The 16,359-nt window shown below is 48.1% G+C and overlaps 1 protein-coding gene across 4 annotated transcripts in view; it reads left to right on the top strand.

Annotated features, from left to right (window-relative positions):
* The first annotated feature begins 9,937 nt into the window (after window positions 1–9,937).
* TASOR2 (transcription activation suppressor family member 2) overlaps window positions 9,938–16,359 on the top strand; it is a 44,742-nt gene continuing 38,320 nt past the window's right edge. For all 4 annotated transcript variants that reach the window (XM_075024581.1, XM_075024580.1, XM_075024577.1 and 1 more), the window contains exon 1: window positions 9,938–10,263. In XM_075024581.1, coding sequence (XP_074880682.1) covers window positions 10,221–10,263 — 43 coding nt within the window. In that variant the 5' untranslated portion in view covers window positions 9,938–10,220. The remainder of the gene's footprint in view (window positions 10,264–16,359) is intronic.

Below are 16,359 nucleotides of genomic sequence, written 5' to 3'. Positions count from 1 at the left end.
TGCAGCCGTGGGATGGGGTGCAGGAGCTGGGTGAGAATGTGTTTGGGGGAGCTGCTGTGGCAAAGAGAGGTTTGGGGTGTGCTGGAGCAGACTGGAGAGAGCACTGGGGAGGGGTAGAAGTGGGGCAACTTGTATGCCAAAAATGTGGTGGGACTGTTTTTCCTGGGTCCCAGACGGCAGCAGAGTCCACTCAGGTCCCAGGGCTAACTGAGCTGCTCTTCCAGAGTCACCAGGACCAGAGTGAGTTCATTAGTAATTATGTCATTGATGATATTACCTCCTGGAAACAGCACGTCACACGTGCAATGCGGGGCAGGGAGCCAGGCCTCCTGGCCTCTCCGTAAGGGCTGGCATTTCTTAGCAATTTGTATTATGGTTGAACTCCTCAGTTTTGCTGGGTCATCCTGTCGATGGCAGCTCTGGAAAGTTTACTAGTAGGTAAGACAGCAGAAACAGAAGCACAGAAAGGTGAAGCGATTTGCCAAAGATGACAAAAAGAAATCAGCGCAAGGCTGAAACCACAGCCTGAATCGCTTGATTCCCACTTGATTCACCCAGGAGACTGCAGCCCTTCTCTACCACTTCTCTGCTGTCTACCCCAGATTTCTGCTCTCTCAGGGTGGGAGCTAGGGTAAGACGCATTCCTTAAAATCTTCATTTTAAAGCTTCCAAAATAACTGTGCCCACATGGAGGCAGCAGCAGAACCTGCAGGAAACATCCGCGTACCAGGCTTGATCATGCAGATGAAACCATCAACAGCGTTGCTGGTGTCTCGGGTATCCAGTCCCCACCACATCAGCTCACCTGCTGCAGGGACATGGCTCCAAGCATATCCTTTTCCTCGGTTCAGGAGCCCTGCACAGCAACTGCATCTCATCAACAAATTGCTGATCAGTTACCCAGGGTCACGGAGTGGGAGAGAAGCCACAGCAACCAAACGGCAGGAGACTGGAGCCAAATGTCAGCATATCACACTCAGAATATGAACATAAATGTCACCAACTGCCCTAAAATCTTTTTCTCCTGTTTCTCCCATCTTACCACCTAGGACTAAAACCAAACAGCCAGGTAATACACAGACTTCATCTTCCACCTTCCCCTCCTCCTCCATCTGTAAATTACTGTTCTTTACAGTAGAGACATAGGAGAAAAAACACAAGGCTCTACAGCGATCTGCTGTTCATCTGTGGATTTTCTTCCCCTGCGTGCCAGGTTCCCCCTCCTGCCCCACACTTGTGTAGTCACATCCAGAAATACAAAGCATTTGTTGTCCTAATTCCCAACGGATTATTTAGGTAGCTGATATTTATGAGGACTTTGTAAGAGGCCTTGTGCCTGTATGTTTGTTTTGCCTTGGCAAAGCAATTTACCCAAAGAGAAACCAGACCTGTGGGTTGGCGTCTGTGTGGGCAAGGAGTTAAATCTGGGTGCTGTTTTGAGAAGTGCAACTTGACTCTGCACTTCCTGAACTCTCAAAAAGGTGCCACAAACTCAAAAAACTGACACCTTGAATTTTCGCTAGCGGAGCCAAGCTTTGTCAAGCTTGCGCAAGTGCCGTGCGATAGTGTTGTTAACCTTTTCTCATTTACATCCAGGTCTTGAAAGAAGAAGCGTGTATCAGCTTTGTTGTGTGTCCTACTTTTATTACACTCCCAGTCTTGCAGTTTTCCCCTGACGTCCTTCCCAAATTGCTGGAGTAAGTAAGCACAGAGACAAGAAATGGATTAAAAACAGAGACCAAAAAAAATGCCCTTCACCCCAACCAATCTCTGCAGGAGTAGATCTGCAAGGAGAGCTGCTCCTCCAAGGAGAGATTCTGCAGGATTCCTTCAGTTCATGGTCCTGCCGTACATTTGCAATTCTGTTCATGTTTTTCATTTTGCCCACCTGCTTTGCATTTGTTTGTGCGCTTCTCAAGTGGTTGGGAGCTATGCTCTAGGGTACACAGGAAGCTGAAGAACACCTGCTTCCCCCTTCCATCCACAGCAGGATAAAAGATGAAACCATATTTTTAAAAAAAAACCCAAACATTAAAATTAGATTTTTAGAAAAAGTAAAATTCTACTGCTTCTTGCTCTTCTGCAGTGACTATACTTCTAAAATAGAAATCTGCCCTGTGCTTGTTCTCCACTTTGATGGAAAAATAGATGTTTTCCAGTAGTGGACATTTTTCTCCTGAAAATATTAATTTTGAAGGAAACAAATTTTCCTTTGCTGGAGGATGATATTAAGTAACTCCAGTGGGAAACTTCTGGTCAACACTTCTGGTCAAGTGGTAGACATGCTGCCACATTCATGTAGTAAGAAAATCAAGTGTGTCTGCACTAACTGCATAAAAACTAAAATTGCTACACCCTGTCAGCCGCAACAGTATGAGGATTAGCCCAGGATGGGACCTCTCAAAACATGAGGTGTTATTTTTTATGTCTGTATGTTGCAGCCATTCATTCCACCCTCAAAGGCAGGACAAGAGAGCTGTGTAACTGTGTTTAAATTTTTCAGGGTTTCCATTCCCTATTTAAAGATGCAAAGAGCTGGCATGCCAGCACCATAACAGAAACCCAGACAACAGGGCTGGAAGTGATCTTGGAAAACCATGTAAATTCTCTCACTTCTTGCCCCAAGGTGGGTCCAGGGATGAATTTAAGAAGTGGATAAACTCATCTGCTTAGTGCAGGAGAATAGCGGGTAGTGCCAGGTAGAGATGGAAATACTCTGCGGACCTGCATATAATGTCAGCTGCAGTTCAGACAGTGCTGGGGGTTAATCAGCTGTAGATAATGAAATTATTATACAGACAATAATATGAAGAGATAAGTGCTGTGTCTGCGTCAGTTTGATAAGATCAGGAGTAAGTGTTCCTATTTCAAAACATATCCCTATATACACAACACCTGAAAGCAGAAGGCTAAGAACAATGACGTTTTAACCTTCCCAAAGTCCTTATCTGGCCTCCAGCAAACCACTCACTGCCTCAGTTTTCTCCTCCATAAAATATGGATATTACCCATTTATAACATCTGCCTGATGGAGGAGTTTAAGCATCACTGAACGGGCTGATGTGGCTCACAGCAGGAGAAACTTTATTCTCTGAGACCAGCCAGCACCTCTTCAGCCTCACCTGGCTCTTCTGTAGGGAGAATGCAGGATTGCATGGAAGGAGATAGATTAGAGGTTGGAAATAGCATGGTCAAAATGGGAAAGAAGTGGTTGTGGAGGAGGATCATGGATACAATATAAATTTCCACCTGTGAGAAAGTAATCCACTGTAAATATCACTTAGCTGAACAGGATCACTTGCCTGCATGTGCAGATAGTCTGAAATAAGACTGGTACGACCAACTCCAGCCTCACACAGGCCGTTATCAGCTCTGAAGATAATAACGATTGCAAATGCTCCCTATGTTTAATTACTACAGGACTGATTACTGCAAAAGAAGAAAAAGATACTCTGTTTAGGAGATCTGCATGGTCTTGAACACACGGCCTCGTTTTGCCATGATCAAACGGTAACATTTTGGTTATAGAAAGAGCTTGTATCTCCTCACTCCAGTCTTATGCCTGGTAAGGAGTAATAATTGGTGTTCAGACTCTCTCTTCAGAGACTGTCAGGCTTACATTGCAAAAATATAGGATAAGCAGCACAGCTATTAATTTTTAATAACTACCTCAATAATGATTTTTTAAAAATGGGGAAAAATTGGTAAAGGGACTTAAAAAAAAAAATCACTTGCTCACCACTGAAAATGCTCATCTGCACTTTGTCACATTCTTGTCATCTTTGACTCATTTCCTGAGTGGACCTTGTAGCTGCCTGTGCAGTGTGTGGTTTTACACCCTCGTGAAAACACTGTAAAACAAGCTGGGTTTTGTTAGAGGCTTTTGTAGGGGGTTGGTTGGTTATTTGAACAACTTTGGTTCTGATTCCCCAATGCCGCTAGAGCTATTTAAATGTTTGCCATCACAACTGGAACAAAAGGTTGGTTTCATAGGAAGTTGCAAGATGCCAAAATAGCCAAAAAACCAAACACAAGAATAAACCAAACCATAAACCGAAAATCTTAACTGTGCTTTACTGTGGGAGGTGTACACTGCATGAATACACCGTGAACAGATACCGGAGTTTAATGGCAATGAATATACAATGCATTTTCCAGCCAACACAAGAAGCAGCATGTCACTAATGGGCATATCGTGAAGTGGAGAGTTATTTGGGATTTTCTCAAAGAGACGAAAGACTCTTGACAGATCAGTAGGCTCGGAAAATGTGCTGCCCTATCTAGATAAGCGTATGCTGGAAAGGTAAGAAGGAAGATTTTGAGGGAGAAGACTCTATCAGCTATTTCTCTGGGAGGAATAATCCTCTGCATTTAATCTCAATCTGTCTGTCACCTGCAGATTTGCAAAGCGTATGAGAAATGTTACAGACATTCTCAGAGAAACCACATACTCGTACCATTGTGCTGGAGGATTCCTGCATCTGTATAGAGCTGGAGATAGTATTTGCGGTGGTATTTTTGAAGACTTTCCCCTATTACTGAAAGACATGACAAAATTAAAGGTCTTGGGCAAAATTTGATTCTCTTGCTGCAAGATCCCAAAGTGATTATGGGAGTTTCGCTTGAGTTGAATGAAGGATGGGGCAAGACAGCTTTATGGGGGATGTCATACACTTTGACAGCGTTGTAGAATAAACTGTTGTTGTTCTTGGGTCAAGAAGCTCCTGACTTTGCATTTCATGCTTTTCCATGCAGTTTGGTTTGAAAATAGGAAATTTTTACAGAAAATAAGAGTAGAGCAGAAATGAGTGGGAGCAAACCTCTTTCTGTCCACCTGGATTAAACCAGAAGGGCTCAAACTTTGTGGTCATGTGCAGCAGCCATTTCTGAGCTAGCTGCCTGCTCCCACCCCTTCTCAGGTGCCCAGAAGTCTTTGCATAAACTTTTCATGGTCTGAACATAACACCTTTAGAAAGACCTCTGCACTTTTTCTGGGCATACCAGCAAGAATGACCAAACATGACGGGCTACCAAAGAGGTCAAACAAGCCCACAAGTTCTCTTTTCCCACTTTCTCTTTCAGTTAAGGTCCTGGGCAATACTTCCCAACCCAAATGGCTCTGAACCCGATATTTTACCACAGCACATCAAAAGTTCCTCAAACGACAAATGCTGGGGCCTATCTGACCCTCCAGATTGGCCTGGTGATGCTGCATCTAGGAAGGCTTCTGGTTCAGGCTCATTTCTGTTGAAAAACAGGCAATTTCTTGGCACAGACTTGTACAAAAAGATCAGTCAGGACAAGTCCTGCTCTGCTTCATTCCTGAAAGCACTACCTGGGAAGGCAAACTTCATCTTGAAATAAAACCATGCTAGAGTCCCACTGTGACAGAAGCCCATCTCGCCTCTTCTCCCTGCTGTAGCCACTTGCCTGCAGTTCCTCTCGGTTTCTGCAGTTGCCCCTCTCCCCTCTGGACACGTCTGTCCAAAGTCTCCACAGCAGAGGAACACCAGGGTTTTCAGCACCCTCCCAAAAGGCACCCATGATATTTCCACGTGCTTGCATTTTACCTCTTGGACCTGCTTTAATCTGTCTCAACAGCCGTGCCGATGAAAGAACAGTCACGCTGGGCATCAGCGGTATCAGCCAGCCATGGGCTTCATGATTTTGCTTTGAGGTCTACACAAATGCAAACACTTATTCAGAACTACCTTGAGCCACTGGTGACCTCCTCCCCATCTGGACTCCCTCTGCAGCAGCTAAGGGGATGGTTTACCCTTTGGATGTTCTCATGAGCAGGAGAGGAAAAGGGTCCTCCAGCAGACCACTGATTTTCTAGAAAATTGAAGAAATTGGTCTGTGAAACCACTACCTTGCTGTCAAATTGGGCTGAAACTGGCTAATGGCTTCAAAAGTTAGTGGAAGAGACAGGCTGACAGAAATAGTATGGTCACAAGCCTTGTTTCCATCGGAAACCAAGCGAAAACCAAACCACTCTCTCATGCCACATAAGGAAATAGGAGAAAATCAAAGAGAAACTCAGTGTTTCCATGTATTTGTGTCATCTGCTGTCCCATGATTCACACATGGCAGGAAAAGGGGAGGGAGCCCGCAGGTCCTATGCCATCCAGCATCTGCAGGCTATGTTTGTAGACTTCACACAGCACTGGGACTCCTGATGCTGCCCCACACAGTCAAGAATGATTTCAAACCTAATTATTTGCTTTATTGTTGTGTGTTGTCTTTCAGCAGGAGGACACTGTCATTTTCAGGAACTGCTTCTTCCACCTCCCAGTTGACTCATTCCATTGCGACTATTTTCTTTCACAGAGTGACTGACAGCATCTGCAGGCATCATTCATTTTTTTCTGAATAAAAGAGGAAATAGGTCTTCAGATGACTACTTCTTTATTTTAGACTTGCAAGTTTGCCAGAACTTTATGACTCATTCTTTCAAAGAAGCCAAAATAGGGTATTGCCAGGAACTAGGTCCCCACCACAGTTAGGTCATAGGCTCTCCTCTTGCACAGACCACACGTGCCACCACCCCAAAAGGCAGGAGGCACCAAACAGCAACACAGAAACTCCAGTTAGAAATGGTTTGACCCCCAGAGGCTCCAGTTGTTACTCTCCCCAGCAAAATGATGACAAAATTCCCTCAAATTCCTTGTTTTTCTAATAGATGAAACAGGAATAGGTCATTGAGAAAGGAGCTCTCACCAGAAATCCTACCTTTCCTCATCAGAAATAATTCCTAATACTAGAATACTCATGTTTCATTGTGGTGGTGGCTGAACAGTCACACTCGAGGGGGAAAGCCGGGCGCTCTGCCTGCGGATCTGCTCTTCCTTACAGATGCTGCAGAAGCTTAGAGCCCTTTTTGTGTCTGCTAGGTCGAGGCACACGGTTACGTGGGGCTGTTCATCTTACACCCTCACAGGGCAACTGGGGACACTGACCCTGCACAGATATTTCTGTCTCACCTCACCTGACCACTACAGCATGGGAACACAAAGAAAGAAAAAATCTTACTCCTAGCTGTGTTTAGGACTAGCAACACCAGCAAGAATTCCAGTCTTTGATATGTCAGCAGGAGCTAGAAGAATCAGTGGATCTGGCAAATCGGAGATACACTGCTACGCGGTCAGAGCACGAGACTGCCATCAACACTGCCCTTACTGACTGTAGGATGCCAGAAAAATCACTTACTCTTCCTCATGCCTTAATTTTTTTACTGGGTAGTAGCACTTTGCACTCTCTGCTGCTGCAGTAGCAAATTCTTAGGATGGGTGAAGTATCTGTAACAGCATGTTACTGACCTGCAGCATTGCTTTGAGTAATAAGTGACTTATAAGTGAGCTGTCACATTGTCACCTCATTGTTCTTTCTCCTTTTTTCCTTTGTTTGCAAATCTTTCCTGCTAAGGCTATGACTATCCCAGCACGCGAAAATACACCTGACGAGGTCAGCAGAGCTAAACCAGAGCCTGGGCACTGGGGAGCTGAGTACAGAAATGGGCTGTGCAAATACCAGCAAGGATTGGGAATCAGCCTCTCATTTATTAGCTCAGATGGACGATCGCACAGAATGTCCATGATGCACATTGCTGTGCAGACACAGCGCCGTGGATCTCATTGCCAAAAGTACCTGAAATCTTGGGTGGGCTCCCCTCCAACCACCTGCCAGACTTATTGCCCGGCACAGCCGAACACACGTTCATGCAACACAACCATTGACTCATCATTCGGCACACCGTGTTCGCTTGCGTTAAGAGGTTGGGCAAGGCCAGATCACCCTGTTCCCTGCTCCAACATCTACTGAAACATTGACTATTTGCTGCATTCACAACATCCCTGAAAGGCTGCTGAGCCTGGTGAACCCTAAAAATTGTCATCTGCTCCTACTATTTTCCACGTAGGGTCCAACGATACTGTGACAAGGCAACTCAGAACCATCAAAAGAGACGCTATGTCCTTTAGAGCAACATTAAAAGGATCTGGAGCCCAGATGGTGTTCTCCTCTACCCTCCCAGTCACGGGAAGTGGTTTAGGAAGGAGGAGACAAATTATAGGATTCACCTGACCAAGTGGGGCAAGAGAGTTTTCACCAACAAGCTGCCCAGACTTGTATGGAGACCTTTAAAGTAGACTTAGTGGGGAAGGGGAATGGAGTTTTGAGCAACAGAGAAGAGCCAGGGGCTGTTGATGCATTAGGAACCACCAAAGAAACACCAGTGAAACGCCTCAGAGGAATTAGGGCATGTTCCTCTAAAAAGGTGTCACGGTCGATAGCCCACCTGAAGTGCCTCTATACCAATGTACATAGCATGGGTAACAAGGAGGAGCTGGAAGCCGCTGTGCAGCTAGAAAGCGACAATCTAATCCATATATCTATATTCAGTATATAAAGGGAGCTTATAAGAGAGAGAGAGATTTTTACCAAGGTCTGTAGTGACAGGACAAGGGGCAATGGTTTTAAACTGAAAGAGGGCAGGTTTAGACTGGACATAAGGAAGAAATGTTTTACGGTGAGGGTGGTGAGACACTGGAACGGGTTGCCCAGAGAAGTTATGGATGCCCCATTATTGGAAGTGCTCAAGGTCAGGTTGGACAGGGCTTTGAGCAACCCGATCGAGTGGTTTACACGCAACCACTCAAGTGACAAACTGTCTCCCTGCCGGGCTGATCGAGACAGATTCCAGGTGGTGGAGGGAAACTGGATTATTTATCTTCTTTTTCTGCTTCATTTACCCCCACTGCTCCTGGAGCAAACCCACCCCCTGGGCCACGCACTTTCACGTTTTCAACAGACGAACAAAACCCAGAGTATCTGGGGCGGGGGGACGGGTTGATGCTGGGGCACTTTTTAACACCCCAGGAAAAATCCTGTTTAAAAAAACGGGATGACTGAAGCACCCCAGGCTGCTGCCGTGATGTGGGGCCCGGAGCCACCGCCATGAGGGGCCCCAGGGGTACCCCACCTCAGGAGGGGCACGGGCGGCAGCGGGGACAGGGATGGGGCTGAGGAATGAAGGGAGGTGCTGAGGTAAGGGCCACAGAAAGGGGACGAGGGAAAGGGGCCAGAAGGGCTCAAGAAAGATGGGGGAAAAGCCCTGAGGGAAGAGCCAAAGGAAGGGGGATGAGGGGAGACTGCGGGAAGGTCTGGGACAAGGGGGCTGAGGGAAGGCGCTATGGGGGAAGGACCGGGGTGAGGAAGGGGACGAGGGGCTGAGGGAAGGTCCCAAACAGGGCGCCGGGGTAAGGCACTGAGGTGATGGAAGAAAGACTGAGGTGAAGGACAGGGCCCAGGGCAGGGAGGCGAAGACTGAGGGGCTGAGGTGATCAGGGAAGGAGGGAAGGGGGTGAGGGGCTGAGGGAAGGTCCCAAACAGGGCGCCGGGGTAAGGCACTGAGGTGATGAAGGAAGGACTGAGGTGAAGGACGGGGCCCAGGGCAGGGGGGTGAAGACTGAGGGGCTGAGGGAAGGTCCCAAGCAAGGCGCTGGGGGAAAGACTGAGATGAAGGATGGGGCCCAGGGCAGGGAGGCGAAGACTGAGGGGCTGAGGTGATCAGGGAAGGGGCTGAGGGAAGGGGCTGAGGGGCTGAAGGAAGGTCCCCAACAGGGCGCCGGGGTAAGGCACTGAGGGGACGGAGGAAGGACTGAGGTGAAGAACGGGGCCCAGGGCAGGGAGGCGAAGACTGAGGGGCTGAGGTGATCAGGGAAGGGGCTGAGGGAAGGTCCCAAACAGGGCACCGGGGGAGAGACTGAGGCGAACGACGATGAACAGGCGCTGAGGGGGACGGTGCGGTGCGGGAAGGACCGCCGAAGGCCGCCGCCGGCGCGGCGCTGACCCGCGGGAAGAGGAAAGCCGCGGGCGCGGCCGCGCTCTCTTTCCGGTTCAGTTTTCACTTTCTGTTTTTTTCCCGGCTACCGCCCGCCCCTCCGGCCCCGGCCCCGGCCCCGGCCTCCCCGCCCGGCAGCGCCGTCCCGCCGCGGCGCCGTTTCACTTCCTGGGGCCGGCGGATGGCGGCGGCCCGCAGCGCTCCCGCCCCGTATGCCGCCCTTCATCGGCTAAACCAGCCGACCCGCCCGGCCCGGTAGCGCCGCGCCCTGCCGGGGCCCCGCCGGGAGCGGAGCCTCGTTGAGGGCCGGGCGGGGGCGGCAATGCGGGAGGCTTAAGGGCCGGCGTGGCGGGAGAAGGGCGAAGAGCGAATCCCGGCCATGGGAGAGCGGCGGGACGAGGAGACCGGCGGCTCGGGGACGGGTGAGTAGGGCTCCGGGGGCGGGCGGGGAACGAGCGAGCCGGGTCGGGGAAGGCGGGGGGGGGGGGGGCGGCTCCATCCCACCCTTCGTCTAGGGAGGAGAGGCCAAGCCGGCTTTGCCCTTCTGTTTCTCCGAAGCCGGGGCTGTCCGGCCCTGCGGGGACGAGCTTGAGGGGGGAGTCCCCGCTTCTGGCTGGGTGAGGGGGAGCAGGCCCCGGGTCAGGGCTGGAGGCACCTGCTCTGAGCCCCTGGAGGCCTTCGACACCCAGGAAGCAGCTTTTTTTTATTTAATTTTGGCTGGCTCACTGGGGAGACGTTGGCTTTTCCAAGCTCCCGCTTGTTGCGGGTAAGCTGACCCCAAGTCCACGCAGCTGGGAGAGCCACGGTCCTTTTCGGTTTTGTGGCTGCACACACCTTCAGTCTGTCCTTGGGGAGCCGTGCTGGTCGGTGCAGGTGCCCTTCAGGAGCCGGGTATGGAAATAAAAACAGATCGGCTGCATGCTGCTCCCTTCCTGGCACTGGCGTGGGGAGCTGAAGGCTGGAAGGCCTCTTTGCTCCCCTCATGGAGCATCTGCGCTGCCTTGCAGGGCTGGAAATTGTCCCTAGAAGAGGGGGGCGAAAAATATGTTTCTGCTCTGGTGCTGCACAGTTCTGCTCCCAGATTGTCCTCAAATAAGTTTTCCCGCAGAGGCTCAGATAAGAGCAGGGCTTGCCGAGGTGTAGGTCTGCGCTACTGAAGGGGGGATAATCTGGGATAGACGAAGTAAACCGGAGGGTAGACAGCACAAAAATAGTTGTAAAACACGTTCCTTACTCCATGGGAACAAAGATTTTTAAAAAATGTGCAAGAAAGCCTGCCTGGCCCAGAGTAATCAGTAGCCTGGTGCTTTGGTGCTCATCGTGGACACAGGAGATGCTGAGTGAAGCTCTGTTCTGTGGGATTCAAGTCAGAACATTAACCTCGTGGTTTTACCCCAAGCATTTGGTCAAAGTGGGTGTTTCTTAGTGCTGCTCGATAGATCCCATTACCATTACAATGCTTATAAGAGACTGGTAACAAACAGGGAGACAAACATGGGGCTCTACTGGCACTAGCTGTCCTATGGTTGAGTCTGGAAATTACTGGTCTGCACTTGAATGAATTTGTTAGATCTAGTGTTTTGTCAAGAAAACGTCTGATTTCACAGAAATTGCTGTTTTTCAATTGAAAAATTGTTTTGACAGAGAATTCCCCATCTTCTCCGATAAGAAGAAGTGTAAGTACTCGCCTAGGACCAGAGACTGTATTACCCGGCTTGAAGCTGGTTTTACATGCTAGTTTGGTCTATTTTTAGTGCTCTTCTTAAACCTGGCATTTTGGGCAGTAGCAGAGCTTGCTTAAGTGTTCCCCATTCCCAGACACTCACCCCTGATACTCTGTAACATCCGCATCCCCCTGACTTCAGGCTGTGTTGGTACAACTCTTTGTGAAGCTGTGCAGCAATCCAGATTGCTGAACCTATCTTGATTATAAATAGCCTCCTTTATTTTCCACTGCAGTTTGCTGATTTTCTTCATTACACAACCCCAGCTGTGCCAGGAGGGGAAGAGAAGGAGCATTGGGGCTTAGGGGCTTGCATTGGTCACTGTAGCCACCCACTGAAACACATGTGGGATTACAACTTTGGTGGAATGGGCTGGGTTTATTACATGAAATATATATGTTGGTCACTCTGGCACCTGTCAAAGTGAGCAACTGATTATTCTTGGTTAGAGTTGCTTAAAGACAAGAAAGTGAAGTGTTTATTATTTTTGGTAAATGCTATTTTTGCACAGTTTGGCTTTTGGTCTTTTTTTTTCTGATGGTGAGACAACTACTCACTAGTTCTGATGGGGTGTTTGGAGTCAGCGTGCATGGGAATTTTAGTACTTGGCTTTGGTTCTGTTTTTATTTGAAACCCTAAGTGTGTCTTGGTAATTTCCACAGCCAAAGGGTCCATAGAGAGCATGTGGTTAGAGCTCTATTGCCTTATCAAGCAGAACAAGAGATCAGGGGAAAGAAAGTAGATGTTGAAAGGAGAGCATCTGTAGTGAGAGCAAAAGTAATGCAACGAAACAAGCCTAAGGAAGGATGTATCCCTGTTTGGGAGGTTTTCAGGCTTGCTTAAAGGCAAAAGGAGTAAGTAACCAGCTGTCTGGAGGAATGTAGCTGCAGGATTTCAGGCAGGGGAACTGTATGCCTGCTTTCTCCAGCCGCAAACAAGTTTGTTGGTTTTTTTTTTTTTCCTTTTCCCAAATGGGGCGGCTTTTGCCTTGGGGAGGTTGTTTTTAACAGGTGAACCACTGCTGTTGCTCTAACAAGGCTGCTTGTGTGTCAGAAGACCCAGGACATCGCTGTAGTGTGTGCAGTTGCCTTGACGGTGCAAGGGCTTTAGACCCAGGACGTCCCCAGCGTCTATTTTTCAGGGTCCTGGGAGGCAGCAGATGAACTCCAGCTTGCGTGGTGGCAGGCTGATATTTCTTGGGAGGGCTGGATGTTGCTCTGCGGGTGCTGTGTGGTTGGCTGGGTTTAACGCGTGGGTTTCAATGTACTGTCTGTGGGCTGTGTGCAAGGGATCCTTGAAACGTAACCTAGTGAAGGCAAGGCTGTCCTTGGTGGGTTTTTAGTTTGCTGTGCACGAGTCTACAGCTCTCCCACGATGTCAAAGCACATCAAGTCTGATTGTCTTAGGCCATCACAGCTACTGTGCTAGCATGAAGAATGACTTGACTGGGTGTTCTTGCAAAGAAAGGGTTATCTTTTAGTTGTCTAAGTGCTAAAATACCTGTGCTGGTGCTAGATTTGGGAAGAGTCAATGCAGACACCTGCAGCTGAGTGAATCCACAACAGGTGGCAACCCTGTATAAGATGATAGAAGAGGGGAGCTGTGGCAGGACATGGCTTTGAGGAGCATCTGCTGAGATGAAAGGCAGCAACAACTGCTATTGCAATGAATTAAGGAGGGAAAACCTGTAATAACCACTTCCTCAATTATGTGAGCAGCTGAAAGTAACAGGAGGGAGGTTATAAAATCAAAGAAATGTTACTTGGAAAGTTTCTCTGGTGTAGGACTCCTACTCTGAGTAGATTTTTCACCAACATCAGAAAGGGGCTTCTGTGGCTTTGGCCAGCCAAGGATGGGACCCCCCACCTCTCTGCGACCTGTCCTAAGGCTGCATCACCCTCCAGGGGAAGAATTTCTTCCTCATGTCCAGTCTGAACCTCTCAAGGTGCAACTTGAGGCATTGCCCCTTGTTGTTTCAATCTGCCAGTGCCAGAAGAGAGGCCCCATCATCTCTGTGACTCCCCATCAGGTAGCTGTGGGTTGCAGTTGGATCTCTCCAGCTTTCTTCCCCCAAACTAAGCAAGTTCAGCTCCCTTGCTCTCTACGTAATTAGGTATTGTCTTGTTGGGGCTGCCTTCTCTGGGTAGGAATTTGGAGCACAGCTGGAAACAACTGGGTTTGCTGAAATTTCTTATGACGTGGGTTTGGTTTTTTTTTACATAGTGTAGGAACATAACCTTCCCTACCTGTGAGGAAGCTAACAATGTTTTCTCCCCAGCCAACTAGATGCATTCAGATATCGCTGTAAGATTAAATCTGTGTTGGCAGAGCTCAGGTGGAGCTGTCTGTGTAGAGGTTGCCTGTCCTCTGGGCAGAGTAGTAGCTCTCCTGAGAGGGTGCCAGGGGTTCCCTGCATTGCCTAAAAGTGATCTAAATAAATACTGTCAGTCTCTGATATTGAGATGAAAAGCATTACAAAAGCTCCTGCAGCCTGATGCAGAACTACCTGATCCCAGAGGAAATTTAAAATACAATCCAGCACCTGGGTTTTCCAGCTTAGCAGCAATCCCCTTGCCTCACTATGGAAGAGTGTTTTAAATACATCAAACCAGAAGATTGCAAAAGATACCATCTCACACCAAACAGGGACACAACTCCTGGGTTTAAGGTCAAGGATGTTAATTTAGGAGAGGGGAGCTGCATCAGCCTGCTTACTTTTTTTTCAGCAAATGTAAGAGAGCTGTCATATCCAAAAATTCCCCCCTGCCTAGCAGTTTGAATGCTTGGGTTTTCCAGGGGAAAATAGCTCCACAGTTATGAGAGCTCTTGAACCTCCATGCGAGCCAACTGCTCTCTTTCTGAGAGTACGAGGAAACATCAGCTGCAGAGAGGTGGTTTGTAATGGTCTGTTATGATGATTTACTTTGCAGGAGGCCTGTAGTAGTTGCAGGATAATTGACTCAATAAGTTCCTGGTCTTGCCCGTGAAAGAACCACATAGAGTAAGAGATGCTTCCTACCACAGTCACGATAATGTGGCACTGCATATCCATCATATGGTGTCAGCCTGGCTCCATGCGCATTGGGGTAGGGGTAAAACCTTGTGCTGATTTAATGGGCTGTCCCAGCTGAGACCAAATATCCATCTTGGCTGGTATCCTAACTCTGGGAGTGGCTGCTTAGGGAAAGGTATGTGAACAAATGTACAGTGCTCTTTCTCCTGAAAACACATGCCACTTGCGCAGGTTTGTGGCTCAGGGACTTCCTGAGGAAGAGGTGGAATCTTTGCATTTAATAGATTCCTCCCTCCCCTCCCCCCCCAAGCTGATTTTTTAACTCGTCTGCAGCATCCTAGGGCAAGACCTTCAGAAAATGCTGCTTGTAATTGGAGCCCTTCCTGCTTCTGCTGGACAGCCTGTGATACAACCTGTGCTGCCTTTTCCATCCCCGGTGGGAGGCCTTTTCCCCTTTCATTTGCCAACAGACTCACTCCTCATCTCTGCAAATGGGTGCCTCCATCAGCCCAGTTGAAGCTAGAGGTCTTGTTTTGGCTGGACCATGAGCACAAGCCTGACCTGGTAACCCATCCCATGCCCAACATCTGCCTCTGGTACATGTAATATCCTGGCTGTGTTGGCTCTGTTGTATGTGGTTTAGATCAGATCCGTTACTGTGTGGCAGGTTCAGCCAGCTCTGCTTATTTGCAGCCTGACAAATACAAGGTTAGAATAGTAGTCTGTGTCTCCAAGTGGAAAAAACGGGAAGGAAAAAAGCAAGAAAGTGAAAGAACAAGATGCTGGGAAGCAGTGAAACTGTGAAAGTTGCTGATAATGGCAGGAGCAGCAGGAACAAGGCACTTGTCTGGTGTAGGAGAGTGTATTTTGAGACTGAAAGGCTTTGAAGAACCCATGCTAAAACACAAGAAAATCCCGAGAGGCTCGAATATGCCAAGGCAGATTATTTTCTGTTTTGGTGCCATGCTAACCCTGCCCTGGACTGGTGCCCATGGGCATAGGACACCTGCTCCATGGTGGAGATAGCTCTGCTGCGCTGTGCGAGGCAGTCTCTGGGGTCTGCCTCGGGTGATCAGTTTGAAAATACACCTAATATCAGCTAGCCACGCGAGTGGTCTGTGCTACATCTCCTTGCCTGATTACTCCTGGAGAGTAAATGTAAGCTTAGTTTACATCATGTCATTAACTGGAAATACTTTACAACAGTCAGAAGCATCTGCTGTAGTCAGCATCTTGTTACTTTGCAGGCATGACACGTTCCTGCTCCTAGACGTTTCTGGGAGATGGTGCTTTTTGGCTTAGTTTGGCTTAATTTAGCTCAGATTTTGGCTTAAACTGAAAGGAAAGTGACTTCTGTGCTTCAGCAGTAATGAGCCAAGACTTGTTGTAAAAGTTGGGCTGTGCAGGTGTAGCAGTCGTGGTCACAACCTGTGAGGGTGACCTGACCTGCAGGTGGGCGAAGAGCATGACCATGGGGTTCTCAGGACTCTGCAATACACAAGGACATGAAAGTGCGTTTCTGAGAATTTCTTTATTACAAATTACTAGAAAACTACTATTAGTAAAAACAAATATGTACATATAAATATATGCTACAAGACACTACAAAATTACCACTAGGAAAGCAAGTATATATGTATTACAAGAGTAAAGCAAATATATGTATATTACCAGTTATTACAGAATTCCAGCTAGCAAAGCAAGTGTATACTTGATAAACCTTTACCGATGGGCGCAACTATAAATATATTATGTGAGGTGTCACTGGTGCAACACTCACC

Source organism: Buteo buteo, chromosome 4 (assembly GCF_964188355.1).
Source record: "Buteo buteo chromosome 4, bButBut1.hap1.1, whole genome shotgun sequence".
In the NCBI taxonomy this organism is placed as follows: domain Eukaryota; kingdom Metazoa; phylum Chordata; class Aves; order Accipitriformes; family Accipitridae; genus Buteo; species Buteo buteo.
This window is presented reverse-complemented; position numbering and strand designations above follow the sequence as displayed.